The sequence below is a fragment of the Lepidothrix coronata genome, unplaced genomic scaffold, assembly GCF_001604755.1.
Source record: "Lepidothrix coronata isolate B3197 unplaced genomic scaffold, Lepidothrix_coronata-1.0 Scaffold17, whole genome shotgun sequence".
Taxonomy (NCBI): Eukaryota; Metazoa; Chordata; class Aves; order Passeriformes; family Pipridae; genus Lepidothrix; species Lepidothrix coronata.
Window position 1 is genome coordinate 4,020,866 of NW_016690197.1, and position 23,393 is coordinate 4,044,258.

A 23,393-nucleotide genomic window follows, 5' to 3' on the forward strand; every position below is an offset into this window, starting at 1 on the left:
CTGTTCTAAATATTTTTGCCTGTCTTCTCTCATTTTAATCATGCTTTTATTAGATCTGACTTGTGCACTGGCCTCAAATTGTTCAAACTTAGACTTATGCTCATCCTTAATTACTTTAAATATATATGTGTGAAGTAGCCTCTTAATCATCTTTTTCTAAAGGTAGAATCACAGTTTTGTCTCTCACACCAGATATGTGAAAATTTTACAGTATTAACCTTCTCTTGCTCTACATTATGCCACTGAACCCTTCGCATTAAAGATTAACTTTTACTCACCTAACTCCAAATAGCAAGACCAAAAATGAACACTAGCCTTACTGCCTTCTGACAGAGTTCCTAAAGAATTAACATATATCCATGGTCATACTTGCCCATAGAAATTCCTAATAAGGAAGTTTGCCTAATCTGGGGGAAGAGAAATGTTTCATTTTGGTTTCCATCCCCAGCTGTAACAGAAAGACACATGATTTGTGCCTGGGAACAGTCTATATTCCTGGTAATAGGAACATTTTGATGACCTGTGACCACAATTTAACAAAACCAATTGTTTTTGCAGAGCTGTGCAAACATCTAATCTATTCTTTCTAATCAGCCTGACTTTCTACTTACTCTTCGAGGTAGAGGTAACCATTCTCCTGCGCCAACCTCCTTGCGTGTATCTGGGAGTCCTTAGCTGTGGTTCCATAGGATATAACCATGGCTCCATACTCACGGCACATTTTCACCCTGACCGGAGATGTGCTGGTTGACATGATGACAAAGACTGGAATACGGAGCTCTGAGGCATGGTAGGCAACAGCCATGGAAAAGTTACTGTCCGAAGCCACGATCACTCCTTTTCTTTGCTGATCCTAAAAAAGAGGGTTCCTTATTGCACTTTATATTGTCACGTAGTTGTCCCATATGAATATGGATCATTCTAATGATCTGACTTCCTTTTTTCCCCTCTACTAGCTGATAAAATCATGATATTATTGTACACTATATGCATGTCTGGTGTGATTTCAAGATTTACACACAAAGCTAAAATAGCACAAGATCAATCCCCATTCCTGCATTCCTCTGGGTTTAATTCTTGTTCAGTTGGGAATAGCTGATCCAGCTGATCACAGAGGAGCTGATATCTGGTCCCATTAGAACCGATAACTCTTCCCTGCCTGTATGAAATTATTTCATTTCAGGTTTCCTTTTAACAAAAGATTTCATTTATATTATTATAAAAGTGCAGGAATAGTCACTTTTCTGGGCTGCTGTATCATGCCAGTTATGACTATTATTGCTGCAGAGACTCAGTAACCTCCTATGACAAATGATAAACAAGCTATTTCTGTAATGATACTGAAATTCATTACAAAATCAATCGGTGATCTAGATCCTTCACATCACTCATTGTAACTCAATTTCATCATGAGTTTGGCGGTTTCAACATGTCAGAACCACAGTACACATAGAAACACCTGCACGTAAATGCCATGGAAAAATGCTGGTGTTTGCTTTTTGCAAGATTTTCTTTCAAGTATTCTCAAGCGTTTCTCCAGCAGATCAGCCAGTCATAACTAAAGTAGTATTTTACATTCAGATACTTGCAGATCTATCTATGTTTACACGCTGTGTTCAGTACAATGGTTTCTGGAAGAAACATTGTGATTCCATGGAGATTACAGGTAAATTTATCTTCAACTCTGCTCCATTTTTGTGAAACAGAACTAATCTATTTCTTTTTGAGCATTGGCATTTTGTTATACCTGAGGCAATGTTGTCAGAAGGTAAAGTACACCTCGTTCCTTCACAGATCCTGTGTATTGGAGGTACTCCTTCTTCAGGTAGATGTCCATTCCATACTGCTTGGATAGCCTAGAATACTGGAGGATATAAATGATATTATGGGAATATAGCTAAAATTAAGAGAAACCTTCCACACCTCATCAGCTGCCTGGTGAGGCATGCATTCCACAGCTATATGTGAGCTCTAAAAAGTAAAATTTGTCATCTGTTTCTTTAGAAATACATGGCAGTGTGTTGTTACCTACCAGGTTCTTCTGGCTTATGGAAGTCATATACAAACTCGCAGCAGCGAAATATGGACCACGTGCCACTATGAATTCTGAAAAGAGCACTTGTTTTGGTCTTATTGTTCAAATACAGATATTAAAATAAGTATTTTCAATTATTTAAAAGCCCATGCTTCCAGCACTTGCCAGAACTGGATGTTGAATACTCAAAAAAATAAGGTTGTCATCTAATAGATAGAAAAGCCATGTTGCCTATTTTGCACACTAAGGCCAGTACAACATTAGTACAGACATTTCTTACCCAAAGAATGATGGAAATAATTAAAAAATTATTTCCCGGGATTGCAAGTGTAAGCAGCAGCTGTTTGAAAAAGCTTATTGTTTGGAACAGAAAGGATCCCTGAGCTGAGAGGAATTAGCAAGCACATTACATGTGAAGCAATGCCCAAGTGCATGATTTTTTTAATATTTTTTTAAAGGTAAATATTTATTAAGTTTTATAATAAGATACTCCCAGAATGCATCAACATATTAATTTCCTATTACCATATTCACTAAGCCAAGAGTTTTAAGCAAGATAACTTATGAAATAGAGCTGCAGTAAGCCTGTGGGTTCCAGCTCCCTGGGCTTACTGTATCTCTATTTCTTAATTGGCTCCATGTCCTCTATTGGCTGCCAAAGCAAACAAGGACTTGGGGATTTAGGGGATCAAGTACTCATTTATGATAAGTCACAAAGAGAGAGAGATTAAAAGACACTATGACAAAATATTTATCTCAAACAGTATCTGGCAGTGTCAGGCATACAGTGTAATATGTACCAATAAATTTTTCAGACTGTGGGACTTTCAAAGTCAATTTATGTAAACTAAATATATCTGAAACAGATATTTGCTTTAAAATATACAGTTAAACTAAATATTTCAGGTGAATGTTTCAAGGTTTTTTAGTGGATTTACAAGCATGTGTTAAGTTCCTCATCCATAGGTGGGGCCAAATTCTCTATTTTGCTTCTGAAAATCCTAGCAGGAGCTACGACTTGCTGCCCCTTTGCGGATCTGGCTGCAGAACTGAAACAATGGAAAGTGCTTAGTACACTAATAGGATAATAGTTTATATCCTAAACAGCCTAATCTACGGAGAATGCCTATGCAAAATAGAACAAGAACACTATACAAGAAACACTACTAGTTCTTCACATACAGTACTTGTTTTTGTACAGAATCTTGGATCCTAGAGTGAACTATAAGAAAAAGGATTTAAGAAGATGAATCCTGTGAATTTATAAAGTTGCTAAGTCTACAATTAAAAATGTGTCATTAAGTCATTCTGTACCACAGAGGTGATGTACTTTAGATTGTTATTTTTCTTTAATTTTGATACTCAGTGTTTTAACTCTTCAGGTTATCCTTTTCTGCTTCCTTTAACTGAGCTTTTCTTCATATAGCCTAAATATAGCAATTACTTCTAACAAATCAGGTGTCAGTGCTATTTTCAGCTGTGTTGACCCGATGTGTGACCTTGTAAGACTGACTGAACCAGCCTGTAAGTTCTCCCTTTTGTCACTGTGATCTTCTAAGGACTACAGATACCATGTCTAAGGTACAACACACATCACATCCTCCATTTGGCATCCACAAAGCTAACATAAAACAACCCTTAAAGTTCCTAAATCAGTAACCAAACCAAGTGTCCAAATTAATGTCAATTCCTTGTTCTCCTATACTCACTACCTCTTTGATATGTTACAATTCACTCATGATGCCATATCTCATCTCCAGGCAAACTCCTGCATAAGGAACCAGGATGCTGCATCCATGGTCTTACCCATAGATTAGGAATCACCCTGCAATGTGTTTCTCCATTCAATTAACTGAATGGGTTAGAGTCATGCTCACTTTTTTAATCTGAACAAATGTCCTTGAAAGGGGCTCTTACTTCTCAACGATGAGTTAAAATAAAGGTTATTTGTGTTTACCTTGACACCACTCTGTGCTTTTGAATCAATGCATGAAATGCACTAATGACTTCTGCAGGAACATTACTTTGAATAACAACAGTCATGGGCTATTTTCACAATAAAATAAGGGGGGGATATATGTTTTCCACTATTCTGATAATTTTAGAAAACAATATTCATAAAAAGAGACTAAAGAAAGTGAGCCTATTTAGCTTGGCACAGTTAATGCAAAAAGGGGATACAAATGAGTTGCATAAATTTGCCAGGGACACCCAAGAGAAAAGAACTATTTAAGTTGAGGGGCATAGGCTTTACCCAGACAGCAACTAAACCCCATCCAGCTGCTTGCTCATTTCCCTCCCCATGTCCTGCTAGGGAGATGAGAATTGGAAGGGTTAAAGCGAGAAATCTCTTGGGCTGAGATAAAACCAGTAATAATAGTAATAATAATAATAATAACAGTATTAACAACTACAACAACAATGTCATTAAAAGCAATAACAAAGAGAGGTAAATAAGACCCAAGAAAGACAATTTATGCAGTTGAAAACAATTGCTCACCACCAACCAACCAAGCAGCAGCCCCACCAGCAAATTTTCCCCCTAATTCTGTTCCTGAACACAATGTCACATGGGATGGGATGTCCCTTGAGTCAGCTGGAGTCAGCTGTTCCAGCTGTGTCCCCTCCAACTCCTTGTGCATCCCCAGCCTTCTCACTGGTGGGGTGGGGTGAGAAGCAAAAAAGGCCTTGACTCTGTGTAAGAGCTGCTCAGCAGTAACAAAAACATCCCTGAATTATCAACAATATTTTCATCAAAAATCTGAAACACAGTCCCATACCAGCTACTGTGAAGAAAATGAACTCTACCCTATCCAAAAAACAAGCACAAGGGGCAAAGCTGTCTGAGAACAAACGGTGTGAACTGGCCAAAGTGAGCTTAACTATTTGTGAGCAGGAGCACCATCAGTTTACGAAAAGTTTTGTGTTACACAGACACCTGATGGACTGGACTCTATGGTGCAGTCTTGCCTGCATTAGGATGTGTTGGTTAATTTTCATACCAACCATTTTCATGTCATACCTTGGGAGCAAGTAGATGGCTCAGGGATGGGGCCAAGACAAACTTTACTAGTTTTGAGCTATTGATGTGATCCATCTGAGCTGAAGGTGTGAATGTGGTCCTTCAGCAGTTCACATGGCCAAGGCTGCTGCAGTCTCACACTGGCAGATGTACACAGGCAGTATCCTGTAACTGCTTGGCAGAAGTGCACAATGCCATGAGGTGCAGGGAACAGATGGCTATCAAAGGGCAAAGTGTTAGATAGTTCTGCTTTCCAAATTAAGCCATGACACTCCCTGCCCATAGACCTAATTTTTTACAGCATGATTAAACCCATCTAACAAATCTGACCAGAGTTGCCAAATACAGAGAAGGGCAGTGCAATATAAGTTCAAATCTTCTCTTCCTGGGAAGTCTCTCCACAAAAAGAGAAGACTGACACTTCTGTCTTACTCTCAAGCATGACAGTGAGAGTTTTGGTGACAAAAGATGCAATATGAAGAGTTTGGTACACTCCCCCTGTTCACCCATGCACTGACCCCCCCAACCACCTTTGCTGCACATGTTTGCTCACTCACCTTGCTGCATTCCCAAGCAAGCCAACTTTTCCACTCTGAAACGAAACCCAGGTACAGCTGGCAGGACTGTTTACTCTCATGTCACTCTAAACAGGCAGTATATGAATGCAAAATTCTTCCATTTTCACTCCCTGCATTCCAGCCAAGCCTTTTATGCCACCTTACTCTCCCAAATGGTCTTGTGTCATGTCCTTTGTCACAAGACACATTTCTTCAGTAGTGTGCTACAAAAAGCACAGCTATCCTTATTTTGGGAACTCTAGGCTAAAAAAATCACACTGAAAGTAGTTATGATATCTCTGGATCAGCAGGCACTATCTGGGAACCAGGGCGAACTGCAGCACCTTGAGGTACAGGGACAGCTAACCCCAAGCAGGGACCAAGATTGCAAGGTCCTTTCCCTGTGCATGCCAGAAAAACAATCCACAGCTCTTGATGCTGGTGGGGTGTCCTGGTCAGCAACAGAGAAGAATTCATTTGAGAGAGGGATCTGGTGCTGCTGCTAGGAATTGCCATTTGGCAAAGACACTCTTTTCACACACCAAAGGGAACAGAGGACATTAGCCACAGAGTGCCCAGAGTAGACTTCCTGAAGAGCTCCCAATAGTAGAAATACACTATGAATTATATAGCTTGCCACTGTATTTCTCTTATGCCTTAGCAAAAGCTTTACATTGATAGGAGTGCCTCAGTAATTTTCGTTCCTAGACTGATCCCAGGTGCACACATTTGTGTGTGTCCATCTTCACGCCCTTATTTTGTTGAAGACACACATGGCAGAACCACCTCATTACAGAACATATCCAGCCTCACCAGGTTGGCCAGGCTGAGAAGGGAAATCTGTACCTTCAAAATCTCCAAATATAAGGGCTGGTTCCAAAGCAGACCCTCCCACAAGACTCTTTACCCAAACACCTGTAGTCCCTCATAACAAACTCAGGTTCCTTGTAGCAGGAGTTTTTCACTGGGAGCATAATACCACAGTGCATTAAGTCTATGCCTAATGTGGTTTATCCTTTGTTTACAGGTTGTTGATATCTTTGAGGATTTAGGTTAGTGTAAACAGGTAAGAAGAAAATTGACAGTTAAATACAACTAATATGAACATGAGTCTTCTTACACAGATCTATCTGCTGCAGCTCACACATGCTCTTCCTTCATTTCAGATCACTTTCACAAGGAACAAGAAAAGAAACACTGAGAGAATGCAAAGCCATAAAGACTCCCTACCATGCAGGGGGTTTTTTGAACGCCACACTGGATTTTGAAGGCTGCTGCACTGATATCTTCAAATCGAATCAGCTTGTTACAGCTTGACAGGATGGTTGTACTGCTTGACTGAGGGATGTGGGAAAGAGTATCCGTAAGTAACTCCTCATTTCGGCTTACTATCTTCATTTCCCAAGTCTTCACATCCCCGTTCAGGTAATCCTCCTCACCAAAATCCTTCAGTCTCTCAGGGTTGATAGAGGGTGGTTTCTGTGCAATAAGGCCATTTCTCATCAACCCATCCTTACAGCGGTGAAGATCACAAAGTCCTGGGACATCTTGTTTCTTTATTTTATTGTCATCCCTAAAAACAAATTAAAGAAACTTGTTAGCACAGCTTGGACGATTAAAGGCTTGACAATTTAGCATTTAAGAAGGATATACATCTCAGTTGCTCTTTGCAAGCCTTAAATAGACTGAATTTATTACTGTCATATTACCTATCTTGTAGGTGCACTGAAAGCTACTGTAACTTTCCAGTTGTTAGAAAAGCCACAGATAACCTTACATGTGGACAAACTGAGAAACTGTCATACCCAAGAAAATAACAAATATATATTCTATGTTGTCTGGGCAGCCAGACCTTCCTTAGTACTCAGCACTCGACTGGCAATGATCCTAGTTCAGTGCTTCCAGAAATTTTGGAATAACTGGAATTATTCCAACTGGAATTTCTGTATGCAGCTCTATCTTTTTCAAAAAAGGCAAAATAGCTGTGCAGACCATTCCCATAAACTATTAATAGCAGTAACAAATGTCACTACGTTGTACACAAGAGGTTCTGCTGCTCTGCCCTTGCATACTTGCAAAGCACACTCTTGACAGCCGTCAGCCGCCTCATGGCGGGAAGGAAATTACTTTGATAAGGGATAACAGCTATATCCTAGTACAGAGCTGGAGAATAAGGTGTCCTGATCTCTGAGTTAACACTTCATAGATAAAAACACATGTAGATAAGACAGCAATGTGATGCCACACAAACCTCCTCCCCCAAGGAACTTAGAAGAGACAACACTGCTACAAAAACTTGCCAGTTTTCCAACCTTCAAATGCTTTACTCTGTGGTCCACAGTGTACAGTATACTGTAGTGCAGGATATTGCAGCCTTATTAAGAAATAAATGCAGAACTTCTAGGAATTCTTGGAATTTGGAGAATAATGTGGAGAAAAAAGAGCATTAAGCAGAAGACCAGTGATTTGAAGAAGAGCTGATATCACTGTTGGTCTGTGGCTATAATTACACAGATGGTATAAGCCCCTCTACATGACTCAGTATTAATCCACCTGGTACAAAGTGTTTTCTAAAAAACAAACATGTTGAATTATGTCAGAGGTTTCACCATTATCTCCCACAGAAAAATATTTACCTTCTTCATAAAATAATTTATGTTTAAGTTCTGCAGTTAAATTTATCAGCAGAGCTGGCTAAAGCAAATGCTATCCTAGTTTTACAGCAGCGATCAGCACTGTAATATCCTTTGTTATAATTCCAAAGAGAATTTTTAAATATTTAGAAACAGCTGGGTTTTGAGCAATTACCCCACTTTGGGCAGTATCATACATTTTCTTAAAGGTCTGAATAATCTGTGCCAGTAGCTGTGCTTCCTATTACACTTCCAATTGTTCGACAGAGGAATTCACATAACAATGTGGGCAGCATAAAATGTTTTGTTATTTGAATCAAGTAATATACCAAGTAGCATCAATCATTCTGTATACCCTCACAGGAGAAAATATTCGTGGCAAGGTCTTCTCTCTCCAAAATTAATGAGAACACTAATATTCTTAGATACATAAAGAATATGCACGTAACTTGTTTATATTACAACTTGTGATTTAAAATATTTTCCTCATACTGTATCTTCAAGCTGACACACCCAAACAGCAGGCATTCTATCTTCAAAACAAATAACTACCAAGTAGCTATACTCTATACCTTTTCTGCATTTCTGCTCCATTGGGGTTAGGTGGTTGAAACATTTCATAAAGATGTTAAGCTTCCAGTGTTAGTTCTGGTGCATATTAGTCAGGTTAATGCAAAGCTGAGAATCAGATCGGCTTTACACAGTAAAGATCAGTAAAGATCACAGTAAAGTAACAGACCAGCTACAGCACAGCCCCTGGCATAAACAACAGCATCATCATCTAGGAGGCCACAGCACTGTTAGAGTCCATTCCCTACCTCTCCCTCCAAAAACCCCATTTTCCATTTCCACAGTAACCCATAACCACTCCAAAAAAAGAAGAAAATATACATCTTATTTCTGAACATCTTATCTAAAATGTTTAGCAAGCATTAGCAATGAATTATATTTCTTACACTGGAAATGGGTTAAAAGGGTGTTTGTAGGGTAAAAAAAAAATAGGCAGATCAAAAAATCGTGATTTTTCTGGGTCAGTTCTTAATTTTATTGACTAGCACTTGAGATGGGAGAAAAAGTCTCACTTTTTCATTGTATCTGTTGCAACAACTACAAAAAGCCCATTAAAAAAACACTAGCCAAAGATGACCACAATAGCTCTACTGATGAAGCAGGATTTTGTGAGAAAGTACAAACAACAGGGTAATGCCTCACCACCCTAGTGCCACTAAATATTTTTATCTGCGAAAAGAAAGACCAAAATGGGATATTGATTTTTTTTTTTGTCCTATTCTTGAATTTTTTTTTTATTTTTTTTTTTTTTTTGGCATTAAAAAAACAAGGGAAGTAAATCAGATTCTTGGTTTTTGATCTGCAGCACCACTCTCATGAGTATCTGCTCAGGACCTTGATGGGGACAACACCTCATGACCACTGGAGAAGAAGAACAAAAGTCAAACAGCTTCTCAAGCTTGAGCTGGGTTTAAAGCACATCTGAAATATTACCATTTCAATATTTAATATGGAAACCATCATCTATTTGCATCTGAAAGGTCAGCAGCCTCTTTACCAAGGGAATATCATCATGCTACTGTATATGTAGGTATTCTATGTATTTATTTCAGAATAATTTTGATTCTCCTTCTACACCCATACCTTTCATTTACATTAGTAAATGATGGTTTTCCATATTGAGCCCACCTGGCTCTGCCACAGACCTTCCTAGAGCCCTAAAACTCCTGTTGGGTCAAAAGAATTTCTTGCCTCAAAAGCAGCTCATATATTTGGCAGAGATTAACTCAGTATGGATTTCTTTTGCAGGAACAGCCAAAGCAGGCAGCAAACCATGCAAGTACTCACAAAAAGGCAGCATGTGACTTCTCATGCACAGTAACAAAATATAGCCCCTCTTCCAGCAATCATGCCCACCAGATGAAGATCTGAGCCAACATAAATACAAACCACAGCGTTATAAAACATTGCTCCTTTCAAATGGAGCTTTTCCTTTTTTGGAGTTTGTCTAGGAAAGTTTTCATTAAAAAATCTGTTTATTTCCAGCCATAAGACAAATACCCAGCTGGTAAGCTTAGTTACATGGTTATAAATTGCAACATTTTACCTTTAAAGTGATTAGTAAAAGCAAACATGAAAATACAGTTTATAAACCTACTTTTTCGAGAACGGCTGCTCAGCATAACTGGAAAAAAAAAAAGAGATGATCCAAATGCTGACATTCCATAAATAATTAAGGCACAGGAAAAAATATCATTTGTTTAAGCAGATAGCTTTATATATTTTAAAGTCTCAAAGTCAATGCAAAGACAGTGTGTACTGGAACATGCTCTTAGAATGATAAAAAGCAACAATTCCGAATGAATAATTTTTCTATTTCCAGTTTGGTTTTTTGAACATACTGAAAATTTTCATCAAGTTAAACAGCACTAGGGAAAACAAATTTTGAAAAATAACAATATTAATAAATCAAGAAAATAATAAACCCGGGAAAAAATAATTTAGGAAGATAAAAAGCAGTAGTGCATGCTATACCTAAAGACCACAACTGTTGCCTTTGTTATACAGAGAAAGAAGTGTCCAAGCAGTTATCCTGCAATGAGGGACAGTTACTTGTCCCCATTGAGTGAAGCACATGCAGATTGCCTCCCTCAGAATCCATGACACAGACTAAACAAGTTAAACTAATGTACTGGATCCTCTCAACTTCTAAAACTGAAGCAGCAAAAAACTGGCAGTCACAGTCGTCCAGGGAATAACAAAACGTGAAGGATTAGTCACTGTTTCTCCCAATATAAATGTTAGGGAGGAGATCATATGAATGCCTGAAAGTATCAGGCAGAAGACTTAGAAGTTGCCTTCTTAGGGAAAATAATTACCTCACAGGACTCATTGCCAGAGGATTCTATGAAGGACAACAATATAAATGGGCTCCTAAAAGAATTGTGCAACTACATGGAAGTAGTGACCAGTAAACACACCATTCAAGAATCAATCAGAGATTCAGGAAGCCCCTAAACACTCACTTGGCAGACTCCACGAAAGCATATGAGAGAAGGCATCTTAGGTGGCTTTTGTTTTTTTCCCAGCTCCCATTACTGGTCACTACTAGAGGACACACAGAGGTAGATTGCTCTTTGGCCTGATTAGTGTTGCCATTTTGACTGCAGATAAACCCAACGTCAGCATTTGGCTCATTGGGCAGCCTTTGTACCTCTTTCGAACAACAACACTTTTTCAGGCAGACATGGAGTTGGAATTATGGACATACATTCTCATGTTACTGTGCTGCTTTGCAGATGGAAATGAAATTGTCACAAAAGGAAACAAATTTTAGTGTAAGACTGAAAACTTGGCATTTCTTTGTCATTTCTCCAGCAGCTTTTATCATCTGCATTCACAGTGATACTCACCATTAAGAGGGACTGACAGTATGGTACAAGTTCTGTAGCATCCATATATCCATTTGCAATTACAAGAATTTCTAACTCCAATGCCTGGCTTGGACTGGTCAGTGGCAAAATGTTAAGCTTGAATACCCCTTCAAACTGTCTCAATGAACAGGGGCTAGCCTGTAATTAACTCATCAGCACACATATACACATGTTCTCTATATGTGGATTTTTTATTTCCTTCTTCTTTTATGTTTTGGTTGTAGGGGTTTCTTAAGCTCATACCTATATGCTGCTGTCATCTTCAGGCCCCCTGAACACCTTCCTGGAGCACACTGACCAACAGATATTGATAAGATACAGTTTTAGTCATATTTGTCATCTGCTTTCTGGATAAATGGGCTCAGGTCTTATGCCTGCAAGTTCAGAATACTTATTACAACAAAAGGTGACCTCTTTAAAGTCACTTCTGGCTCTTTCCTCAAAGTGTTGAGCAGAGGTGTGTCATGTAGGGGGGGTGAGGCAGGGGGAGCAGCCTGCTGCAGGTAGCAGCCTGCCCAGCTTATGACTGCAATGTGATTGCAGCTGGGATCTCCTCTCAAAGGAGTGAGGAAGAGGTAATCCCAGGATATGACAGAGAGGACCCTTTCCCTCATCCAAATCCCTTTTACCCAGAACTTCCCCAGCTTCATTAATCCTTGTAATTCCATGTCCCAGCACTCCTCTGATACCTTCCTTGTCTGTTGCAATCCCCTTTCCCTAGAGCTCCTAAACATTTGTGTTCCATACTAACTTCTACCTTTCTCTCTGTCCCCAAACACATTCAAATGCTGCAATAGCAGCAACTATCAAAAGCATCTCAGCAACTTGTGTAAGTGGGACTTTATGAAAGAGAAACGGTAGAAAAATTGAAGCTTGCTGAGATAAAAATGGCAAGGAGCTTCATAACAGATATCATCTTCACTGCCAGGAATTCTAGGTTACTGCACTGTATAGTGTCTGAGTACCCTCCACAGCACTACAGGGTGACAAGTACACCCCTGCAGGAACAGGGAAGAAATATGCTAGATCTCTCTTTGACAGTATAATTAAAACAAATCAAAGGCAATACTGCACTCAAACATTACTTCCTTGAATTATCAGTATTTTGTGTAACACTAGTACATAGAAACACCCATTCGAGACTGTATCACTCCAACTAGTGGCACGAACTGGATGGAAATTTAAAACGCATGTCTGACGTTTATATCCCCAAATCCTGTGCAAAGTGGATGTTCCTAAATCACATAGGAATCACCAACATCTTCCTCTAACAGAGAGACAAATTCAGCAAACATTAGCTCAACTTTATTGACAGAAACTGGGGCACAGACAGATCGAGTGACTTGCCTAAGACTTCCGCAGGGTGACTTATTAGAGTGTCTTAAAGACAAAGAGATCAGGGCTTAGTAACCAGCCTGTATGACAAAAGTGTATGCACTGGGACCATCCAGCACAGATGGGTGCATAATAACCAAGCCTTGAGGTTGAGCAGGCCTTTATAACTCTACTCCCTGTACACAGGTCTGACAAAACCATGTGATGCTACACCAGCAACAAAACAAGCTCAGGCTCATGCAAGAAATAACCAAGCTGCATTATCACCTCTGATAAAATCTCTCCTTAGTTTGTCAGATTTAGCAGAGCCTGAGCCTGAGCCTAGCACTATATTTGCCTTCATCTGTGGTCATAATCCATTGCCAGTCTTCTGTACACACTATATAAATGTCATTGCTTACTGCTGGCAATGGCAACTGGGTGTCAGCTGCCAAATACATAACATTAGAAAAAGTAATCTGAACGCAAGAACAAATCAGAAGGCCACCCCTCACAGAAGGTGGTGAAGCAGAGGTAACCAACTATCCCTCACACAGACCCATCCCTCTTGAAAGTTCTTAAAGGACATTCACAGCTGTGAATGTCAAATGATCACTATCAAACACTGCACATTGTTTGGCAGCTAAGGTTTGGCAGTAATTAAACTTTTTCCCTAAGTTGAATGTGTTCTGAGTTTAGAGGTTTTTCTGGTGACTAACACATCTCCATAATTCACTTGTAATAAAGAACAAATAGCATCAATCAAACTAGAGAAAACAGTGGTCCTATGCTGAAAGGACTGGTTTAAGATTCTCAGTTCACTGCAGAACAGGTCACATCATGTGCAACTTTGGGCAAGCCATTTTGGCAGTGCAGAAATGTGGTCTTGTCTTCCCATTTGGTGTTCCATGAGGGTTTATTAACAGCATTGAACCCACAGAAACAATTTGTGTTCTAAATATTAGCAACATCTGTGACTATTGGGAGGATGCAGGAAACAAGAATTGTCTCTTATCTGTACTGCATCTGGCAAAAGCAGGTTGTAATCTTGCTAGTGATGTCCATATAATAAAATTGGGTGAGAAAACAACTACAGAAAAGGTTAAGAACGAGTTTGCACAAATCAACCATGCCATGTGGATGCACAGCCTCAGTTCATGCTACACAAGGGCAGTAAATGACTCTTAAACTCCATCTGCATCCTCCTGAAAACAAGAATTCAAGACCACCATAAGCACCGTAACAAAGACAACCACAGAACACCTGTAATAACAGGATCTGACAAAGGCTAACCCAAGATGAATTTTCAGCAGTCCATTAGCCTCTCTGAGATTATTTCTGATACTGTGCTCATGAAGAAATAAAAAAGCTGAACTCCATGGGCTACAAGTATTCAAATCTCCCCTTCTTCTAGTGGACGACTGCAAGAGCAACTCATACCCACAGAACCCTTGGAGATATTGGAAAATCACAAACAATTTCCTGTTTGCTTTTTTTTTTTTACTTTTTTTTAGAAAGTAAGGAAAGGAAAAAGAAAGCATTACCTATACAGCAGAGCGACTAAATAAGCAACGAGGCGAAGCAAAACTCCAACTACGACACCATAAGGAGGCAGGAGGGGTCCAGGGGTTGTCATGTCCATTGGCCTGGCCCTGGGTGGACCCCAAGGGCTGACCGTGACCCCTGAGGGGGATAAAGGAGAGCTCTAGCTCTAAGTCAGACAGCAATATTCTCCAACCTTTGCCAGAAAGGGTCGTAGTCTTCATCTTCCCTGAAGCGCTCCCTGGGACTTCTGTTTTTTAACACCCTGGAGTAGAGAAACTGTGCTGCAAAATTCATTGTAATTCCTGGTGCAAAGCAAAGCTGGGAGACTGCTGGCAGGGGACACACTTGCCTGTGAGAAGTGTCAGCCCTGCACTGGCTGGGTGGGAAATAGCAGGTGACGTGCTGTAAGCAGCTCTCAGCGCTGGCTGGGGGGGAAGTGCCTTTGAAAGACATGGCTGCTGCTATTTAAAGAGATTATTTCAGAGCCCAACCTGTCCTTGTCGATTTGAGTCAGGGCCTGGATTATGCTTGGGTGACGCTCTGTTAGCAGGGCACTTGAAGCTTTAGTTACTTACTGCTTAGCTGTGGAGCATGATCCCGACCTGCCGCAGGGCCCGCGACCGAGCAGCAGGCACCGGGATGGGCAAAGCGGCAGGAAAGGGATGCCAGGCTTGTGATGGTTGAGTCACTGCAGGGATCCTGTAAGGCAGCACCAAGGGACACGGGTCTTCATGACTGAGGCACAGAGGAAACCGATTAATTCCTTTGGGTCTTCTCTTGGCACAAGTCCTTGTAGCAGAGAAACGTAGATACCAAGATCATACAGATACAAAAGACCATCTATGGAAAAGACTGGAGCAACATATATATATATGTGTGTGCGTGTATATATATATATGTACATAAAACTCCATCTAAATCTGTTTTTCATTGCCCTGAGAGTGCACTAGCAAAAGGCACAGTTCCAGATGCAGAATGGCTGTGCAGGGGGAATGGGGCAGGGGGTCCTTCTGTGGTAACTATTCCTCTAGAATATAGTCCTGATGGAACACAGGCTCCAGGTTGCTTGAAGATGGACCAGGTGTCCCTTTCCAGGAATGAGTGTACCCTCAGTACCCTCTGCTTTCTGCCAGTACAGTACAAAGTCTTAATCTCCAAGATAGAGAACAGACACGTAATAAAACCTAACCCAAGCTGTGACCTAACCCTTCCCACAGGATATCGTGAGAAATACTATAATCTGATTTATATGGGGGAGTCAGAATAAATGATCAAATAGTCTTCTGGGATCTCTAGAAAAGTCTGAGCTATGCTGCTGAAGCCTTCCCTACGCTGGTGTGGGAGGCAGGCCCATGTTCCCCTGACTTCATCAGTACTGATGAAGCCCCAGATTGACAATTTTTTCTACTTTCTCCCACTCAAAATCCTTTTAATTCTTCCCTTTCCAGGCAGCAGATGGACAGGTTGTGGTTGTGTCATGTACTATAAATGTCCCCAGCCCAACAGCACATTGCTGCCAGCGCTTGCAGCCCTACTCCTGAGTTAAGTTCTGCCAAAGTCACTGGTGCCTTGAAGCACAGAGAGAAGGCGAGTGGAGCTACCACTTTCATAAATGTCTGAACTGCAATGGTGGGCAGGAAATGGAACCTAAAAGCACTGAAAATGGTAGAGCCTGGATTTTGGGTGTCTGGGAGTCCAGACCGATGTGCTCAAGCCTTGACAAATGAGGCTCTGATCTGTGATTGACACTCACAGACTATGCAGAATGAGGAAAATTACTTTGGGGACCATTTCATCAAGTAGTTGGAAAAAAATTCACCAAGTAGGTGAAGGACAGAAGTATATGAAGCACTGAATTGCTGTCCTTCTAAAGTACTCCCAAACAAGCAGCCCACTAGGGAAAAAGGATATCTGGAAATTTCTGCTGCAGATTTAGGCCCATGCCAAACACTCGTTCAAAGCCCTTATCACTTCCAAACATGTCCACAGTGCTTTGAAAAACACCAGAATCACCAAAGGAAGGAAAAGCCACCTTTCAGCTTTGAATTTTTCTTTTATATGGAGGGAAGGAGGGGATAGGTAAGATATAATTGCATTGCTGGTATGGTCAAGTGATATCCAAGATAATTGCCATGAAACCATCAAGGAAAACACTAAGTTACAGGTCACCCCAGATGACATTTCTTTTCAAATCTAGAGTTTCTTACTTCCTCCCACCTGCTCTTTGGTGGTCCTAAGGGAAGACAGTCAACACCTCAGTGCTGTATTGCTTTCCAAAAGTTTCATTTACAACTTCCATACTGCCACCACTCACACTTTGCATGTTTGCGTAAGGAAATCAGCTTTAGACATACCTAACAGAGACCTCAGTAAAACCACCCTTGGTCAGGAGCACTGTATACATCTGAAATGGCAGTTCTTGAGAAGTGCTTTTATCCACATCATCACACAACATTACCTTGTATTTAGAATTTTGAGTCCAAAGAAAGAAATAAATCACATACTTTAACCAATGCAGAAAACTGAAATTCAGTGTTCGTGTATTGGTGTGTAAGAACAAGCATGATTAGAACTGGAAAGGAGTGGAAAATCCAAGTTTCAGAATAACAGTTTTACACTCATCAGGTTGTATATGCCTTCCTCTCTTGGTCCCTGGTGCAAAAGCTGTTAAAAGATAGCATAATGTGGAAAATAACAGTTGCTTCTTTCATTAGAAAACCTGTTATGCTGCACTTTTCCCAAACTGAAAAATAAAATAGCACCATTTTGCTGTGAAAATGGAAAACAATGCTTCATTCTCTTGTAACAAGAGAGAACTCAGCTTGGACAGCACCGGGAGAAATAGCTATTGCCATTGTAAATAAGGACTTTATTGAATTACAGGACTTGAAAGACTATTTTGAAGGGTTAGCCAAGTTTTTCCCCACACTAAATTAGATTAATAACATTTCCAACCTCAGTGAGAACAGCATGGGTGGGAAGCGATAGTCTATCCAAAGTAGAGAATTCTTTACAGAATTTGATCATTTGCAGAAGGAAAGAGGGTGGAGACAGTCTGCAGTTAAGCCAAGGAAAGCAATAAAAGTTGCTCAGAGAAGAGCAACTCAGAAAACCAAAATGATCATTTAGGATTATGCAATGTATTGATGTAAATGCGGTGGTAAACCACTATGATAATCAGTATGGATAAATAAATACAGACAATTCATAAAGAATTGCCAATTAAAAAAAAAAAAAGAAAAAAGGAATAGACACTGAAAAGCTTCACATTTCCTTCTAATGTAGGATACTAATTTAACTTCCATCTCAGATTCTTCATAAATCAATATTTATAGAGCAGACCAGAGTTTCAGCCTCCAGTGTTTGTATTTGTCAGATAGCAGCTGACCCATGGCAGCAGAATTTCACATTCCCATTTGTTATCTGTAGGGAGCTGAGAAAAGGCTGACAAGGTAGATTGAAATCAGTGGAAACAGATTTAGCTTCCTCAAGCTATATTTTGCAGTGGTTGAAAGAAAGGGCAGGCACATCAATTCAAAGAACATGTTTGCTGGAGCAAAAGGGAAGAGGGAAGCCTGGGTGTGCTTTGTCTAAAGTTACTGTGTGGGACAGACTATGTCTGTTTATCAGGTAAACATTTTTCAGAAAGGACGAGATACTTTTCAAGACAAAGAGCAAAAGTTTACATTAGAGGTCCAAAAATTATGTCCTCAAAACAGTATTTATATCCGTAAGAGATCTAATTCTAAGATGCTGGACCAATAGCATCAGATGAGCAAAAAAGTGGAATTCCAGCACAAAGCTTATGTTTTTCTCTTACCAAAAAAACCCTCATTCTCTACTACTGAGACTAAGTAACTGATAAGGACCACGAAAACATTTTGTGTTGCTGTTTGGGATATTTAACTCTGTGATATCTGCTTATCTCAGTTTCAAGTGGTAGGATAACATTTTTAATACATGCAGAGGCAGTGGATTAGCATTGCAGATTCATGAAAGTATCCAATAATCTATTCTAACCCACCTCACAAAATTATATTAATGAGCAAAGAGTGTATCTAGATACCTTTGAATAACATGAGATACCTTATGTTATCGCTGACTCCAGTGTTTTTGTCCATCTGGGTCTGAAGTATTCGTCACGTAGTTGTGTTCACATAGAGTGAAAGTGCATCAGCCAACCCACCCAGGGAGTCACTGAAAATCCATATTGGATTGTCTGTGCAGAGCACAGCAACTGTGCAGCTTCACTTCTCCCTTTCAGACACATTAGAACATCACAGTGGTACCGTATCATTCCAAAGTACTACTGTAATCATTGAAGTTATTTTCACTAACAGAGATCACCGAGCATTCAAATGGCAAGTGAATGTGAGCTGAAACACAGCCTTTTTTTTTTTTTTAAACAGACTTAACTGCCAAAGAGATTCTGATTTGCCACAATCTGTAAATAACTACTCTGTAAATAACTTTCAGAGGCTTAAAAAGTTTTCAAAGGTGTTTGGCATGTCACTGCTTAGATATCCAACAGCAGTGAAGAACAGATGATGGTTTCTGCTGAACGTAAATGACCGCTTTGCCAGGGTGCCACTCCCAGCCCCTCTCAGCATCCTCACTGACTGAACTCCTCAGCTTCCCCACAGACTAAGCACGTCAAGGTCAAGTACGTAACAGTCGGGCTCTGTTACTTGTGTCCGAGACACTCATTGATCTAAATCCTCTTCCCTCCCCTCCCGCTGAGCCTAATTAAAACACTGAACTCTCGGTTGCAGTTCACGCTGTGCCGGAGATCAGCTCACCTGGGCTGTACCCAGCCCTGCCCACAGCTTTGTCCAGGGCTATTGTGGGAAGAGGAAAGCGAAGAAGCCGCCTGAGTCAAAGACGGAGCGGCCCCTGGAGTAACCTGGTGGCCAGAAATAGATCACCTCACTGGCCACCTGTGAGGCGGCTCCCCAGCTACGAGGGGACATTTACCCGTGTTCTTCAGTCCGCTCCCCATGCCCCTTCCCCCGCCCTTCTGCTGGGCTGCTCCCACCATCTCGCCTCCCTCTGCCTGCTCCCAGGCTCTCCTTCCACCAACTCCATCAAAGCTGTGCAATCGGTCCCTCCCAGCAGTCATTTCCCAGACTTGGTGTCTAACACCAGCAGAACACTTTGTGCACCCTGGACTGCTATATTTTCTTCTAAATTCAAACCACCAGCTTTTGCCCTATCGGCTTGTCCTAATTCACTTTCCTAGGGATAAAGAGATTAATTTGGAATATTTATAGCATCTTACGATTCAATTGGCTCCTCTGTCCTCACCTCTGATGCTTCTCATTCCTCAAACACATGCAATGAGCCCTCTATTCCCCTTCCATGTTTTGTATCCTCTAATCTTCTATTTCCTCTTTTCTCAGTGTTAATAAGCAGAGACATTAAACAAAAAGTCATTCCTTCATTACTATGTAGATGGCAAAAAGTAGTATTCAAGAAGGAAAAAAAAGATAGCATTTACAGAAATAAAAATACAGAATTACACAGATTAACATCTGCATTAAGACATAAGATATCTATTATTACAATGAGGTGCAGTGGTGGATCTAAATTAAAGAACGGTTGGGACAGATAATGGAAAACACTTTACCACATCTGGACAGAATATTGTAACAGATATTTCAACTTCCTTAGAGCCAACTGGTCTCTTAAAGCAAGGAAGGATGTCCTAAAATCTGACATTACAAACACCATCCATGCCATCCTGATTTCCTACAAGGATGTTGCTTCAGGTGATAATTCTCTCTCCTACTTGTTTCATCCTAACACTAACTAAATCATGCATGCAGATGCAGCAAACTAATAGCAGGTGTAACCACTACCAACCTCCCCCCTAAACATGAAGCCAACTGCACTTTAAGGATCTTATTAGAAAAAAGTTAAAAATAATAGGTAAAAGAGAGTAGTCAAGTTCACATCTGTTTTCTAACAATCAGAATTAATGTCCTGCTTCCAGAGTTTGTGGAGTGTGCTAATCAGGCTAATCTGTTAATTTGTTCATACTCTCACAAGATTTTTCATGCTTTGGATCAACTTTTAATAGAATTCTTTTCATGGGCACTTCTCTTCCTTCTTATGGTTACACAATTTCCCTATGGCAACTACCACAAATTCTCCTACTAAGCAGTGGCATTATGAAAGTATTTAAGTTGTCTTTTAATGCAGTTTTGCAGCTGGAATTAAAGAGGTGAGAAGCCAGTACCATACAGTAATAACTAGCTGTTCTGTTGGGGAATCTTGTTGGACAAGGTCCACCATGTGATTAACTACACAGGCAGCAAGAGGAAAAAAATCCATACACATTCTTGCTCACTCTCTACCTGGAAGCATGTATCAGAAGCATGCTTGAAGAAAAATTGCAGCTAAAGATGTGAGGGATCTGTAATAACACAGGAACTACCATCCTGCTACAGGATTGTATATTCTCTGACATGCATATTTTAAAAGGAGCCTTAACCAGGGATTTTTACTACATTGGCTGTAAAATTGTACATGTACTGTAATTTTTCAGAGGAATGGCAGTGGAATGATTAGCTTGGCTTCTCTCTCTGGCAAGTCATTCTTCCCCTTGCACCTTTGCATGACTTTGTGGTAATTAAGAGGAAACGAGAATAGGCTAACAATCAAAAATCTGTTTTATTTCCAGCTGTTTCTCTGTTTCACTAAATATCTCCACTCATATGGCAAATATTACCCATATTCAAAGGCTTCACATACATGGCTGATGCATTCCCTCACAGAGAAAGGTACAGAGCTGTTAAGTAACAAACCTCTACTATACTGCTGTTTGTCATGACTTGTGTTCAGCAAGGTGCTATTCAGCAGATGAATAGCTTCTCAGATATTATGTGCTCCTTCACAGAATGAAACTGTTGGTTCAATTTCAAGCAATTATCTCATTTAATTGGTGTGGTTTGCAATACTGATCTGCTAAAGACACTAGATGAGTAATTCTAATTTGGGAATAATCAAGTACTTCCCCCATGAGTATTATTTTCCTCGAATATTATCCGCCATGGACTCACAGATCTATTTCACATTTTTATGCGACTCAGATGGGTGGACATAAAGTTACAACAGCAAAGCGACACAGCCCTGTATAATACAAAATATAGCACATATTCTCAGATCACCGTGTGTGCAATCCATGACTGGGAGTCAGAAGTCTATTCCTGAGTCACTAGTTTAGCTGGGAATATATTTAATCCACCTTTGTAAGGATAAAGGTTTCCTTTCTCTAAAATGGGCTGGCACTGCATACCATATTTCATAGGGGGTCCTGAGACATGGCCAGCTTGAAATCTGTCAAAATGGAGGGACATAACAACTAGTTAAAAATACGAAACAAACATAATTCACTAATATTCCATGTGACCCACCTTTTCCTTCAGGTTTCTGAGTCAGTTTCCTGGCAGATGAGTGCTCAGGAAGCTGAAGCCACAGCTTCAGAAAACAGCCTGAAGCCATCGGATGCTTACCTAATGCTGGCAAACAGAATCCAGCCCAGTGTGCTGGCACCAAGAGGACACCAGAGAGTTAATTCCCACAGCTGACTCACTGCTGGCTTTAGGCATAGTACAAAATGTATTGTTTTGAAGAAGGCTGGACCAGGGTTGTCTGCTCCATGACACATACGCTTGCTAACTTCTCCAGGGAGGCCACAGAGACAGAGCTGGTCTCACTATGAACCTCACACTATGAACCATGTGATATGGGGGTTTTTTACAGCATCAAAGATGCCTTTATGACAATAGCAGGACAACTTCACGCTTTTTGATGTCCCTTGCAAATCAAGGTAATAAACACTAATACAAGTTCATATATAACAGACTAGAGAGGGGATCGCCCTGGCACAGAACCTGAAGGTATTCACACATTGAAGGCTGCAGCCCATGAGACCTGTAACACCAGCAGAATCTGCCCCATGAATAACACAGGGATGGAGGCTCTGTGGAGACTGCCAGGCATGTGGTGCTAAAAGTCACTACCATCAAAAGCTTTAAATGGCAAAGTCTACTTCATTCTCATGAAATCACCACTGCAAGAGGCCCTTCATCTGCCCTGAGAAGCAGCCCAAAAGCTGCATACCTGGTCTGTGGAAATCAACCTCTCCAGGTAATAAAATTCTGCTTCTACGTCCATTCAACTACTGTTACAATCCAGCAGCCAGAAACTGAGTGAATTAAGAGAGTGAAAATACTTGACCTCTTCTAAATTGATCACAAAACAGGCCTCATTTTATATAAGGTGTTCAGTAGTCTCCAAGTAGCAAGAACTGGTCATGAGCAGCTGACAGAAATTAAGCCTGTGATAGCTCAAGCAATCTCCACAGTCTGTAATGGAGACAAATCTTCTCTCAGGGGCAGGTAGGCAAAACACACAAACCTTGCACTGATTTCATCATCCACCAGTGTTAAATCCAGGGTAGAGATTATTCTCTTTCATTTCCTTCTCTTCAGGGTAAGGCACTTTCCTCTCCCTACAAGGATGGGTTTTCTACCATATTTTTGTTCCAAAGTAATCTCCACTTGATTTTCTCTATGTCTCACATAAAGTCCCAAGGGACTGAAGTACAGTACACTCCTACTTTTGCCAAGTGTTTGCTCAGCTATATCCTCTGTCAGCCCATGCTGCAGGATTCCATGCCCAATAACAATATGATCTTTTTCACATGGCACCTATATCTTCTGTTGACACATATCCTTTATTTATTCTGTTCCTTCTCCCTATGCACTCTGTAGGATCACTGTGCACTTATTCATTGCTTTTGCCAAGCATTTGACTAGTCCAAGAAAGTGATACAGAAAG

General features: G+C 40.4%; 1 protein-coding gene across 4 annotated transcripts in view; it reads right to left on the reverse strand.

The window, feature by feature from the left end:
* LOC108493582 (putative threonine dehydratase) overlaps positions 1 to 14,916 on the reverse strand; it is a 33,283-nt gene extending 18,367 nt beyond the window's left edge. Inside the window, exons 1-5 of one of the 4 annotated variants that reach the window (XM_017807182.1) lie at positions 14,743 to 14,916; positions 10,415 to 10,441; positions 6,845 to 7,187; positions 1,748 to 1,864; positions 612 to 853 (exon numbers count right to left, since the gene is read on the reverse strand). In XM_017807182.1, the coding sequence (XP_017662671.1) occupies positions 612 to 853; positions 1,748 to 1,864; positions 6,845 to 7,187; positions 10,415 to 10,441; positions 14,743 to 14,843 (830 nt within the window). In that variant the 5' untranslated portion in view covers positions 14,844 to 14,916. Of the gene's footprint in view, positions 1 to 611; positions 854 to 1,747; positions 1,865 to 6,844; positions 7,188 to 10,414; positions 10,442 to 14,548 lie in introns of all 4 variants that reach the window. The other 3 variants (XM_017807183.1, XM_017807184.1, XM_017807185.1) reach the window with 3 other exon arrangements.
* Between the last annotated feature and the right edge of the window lie 8,477 nt (positions 14,917 to 23,393).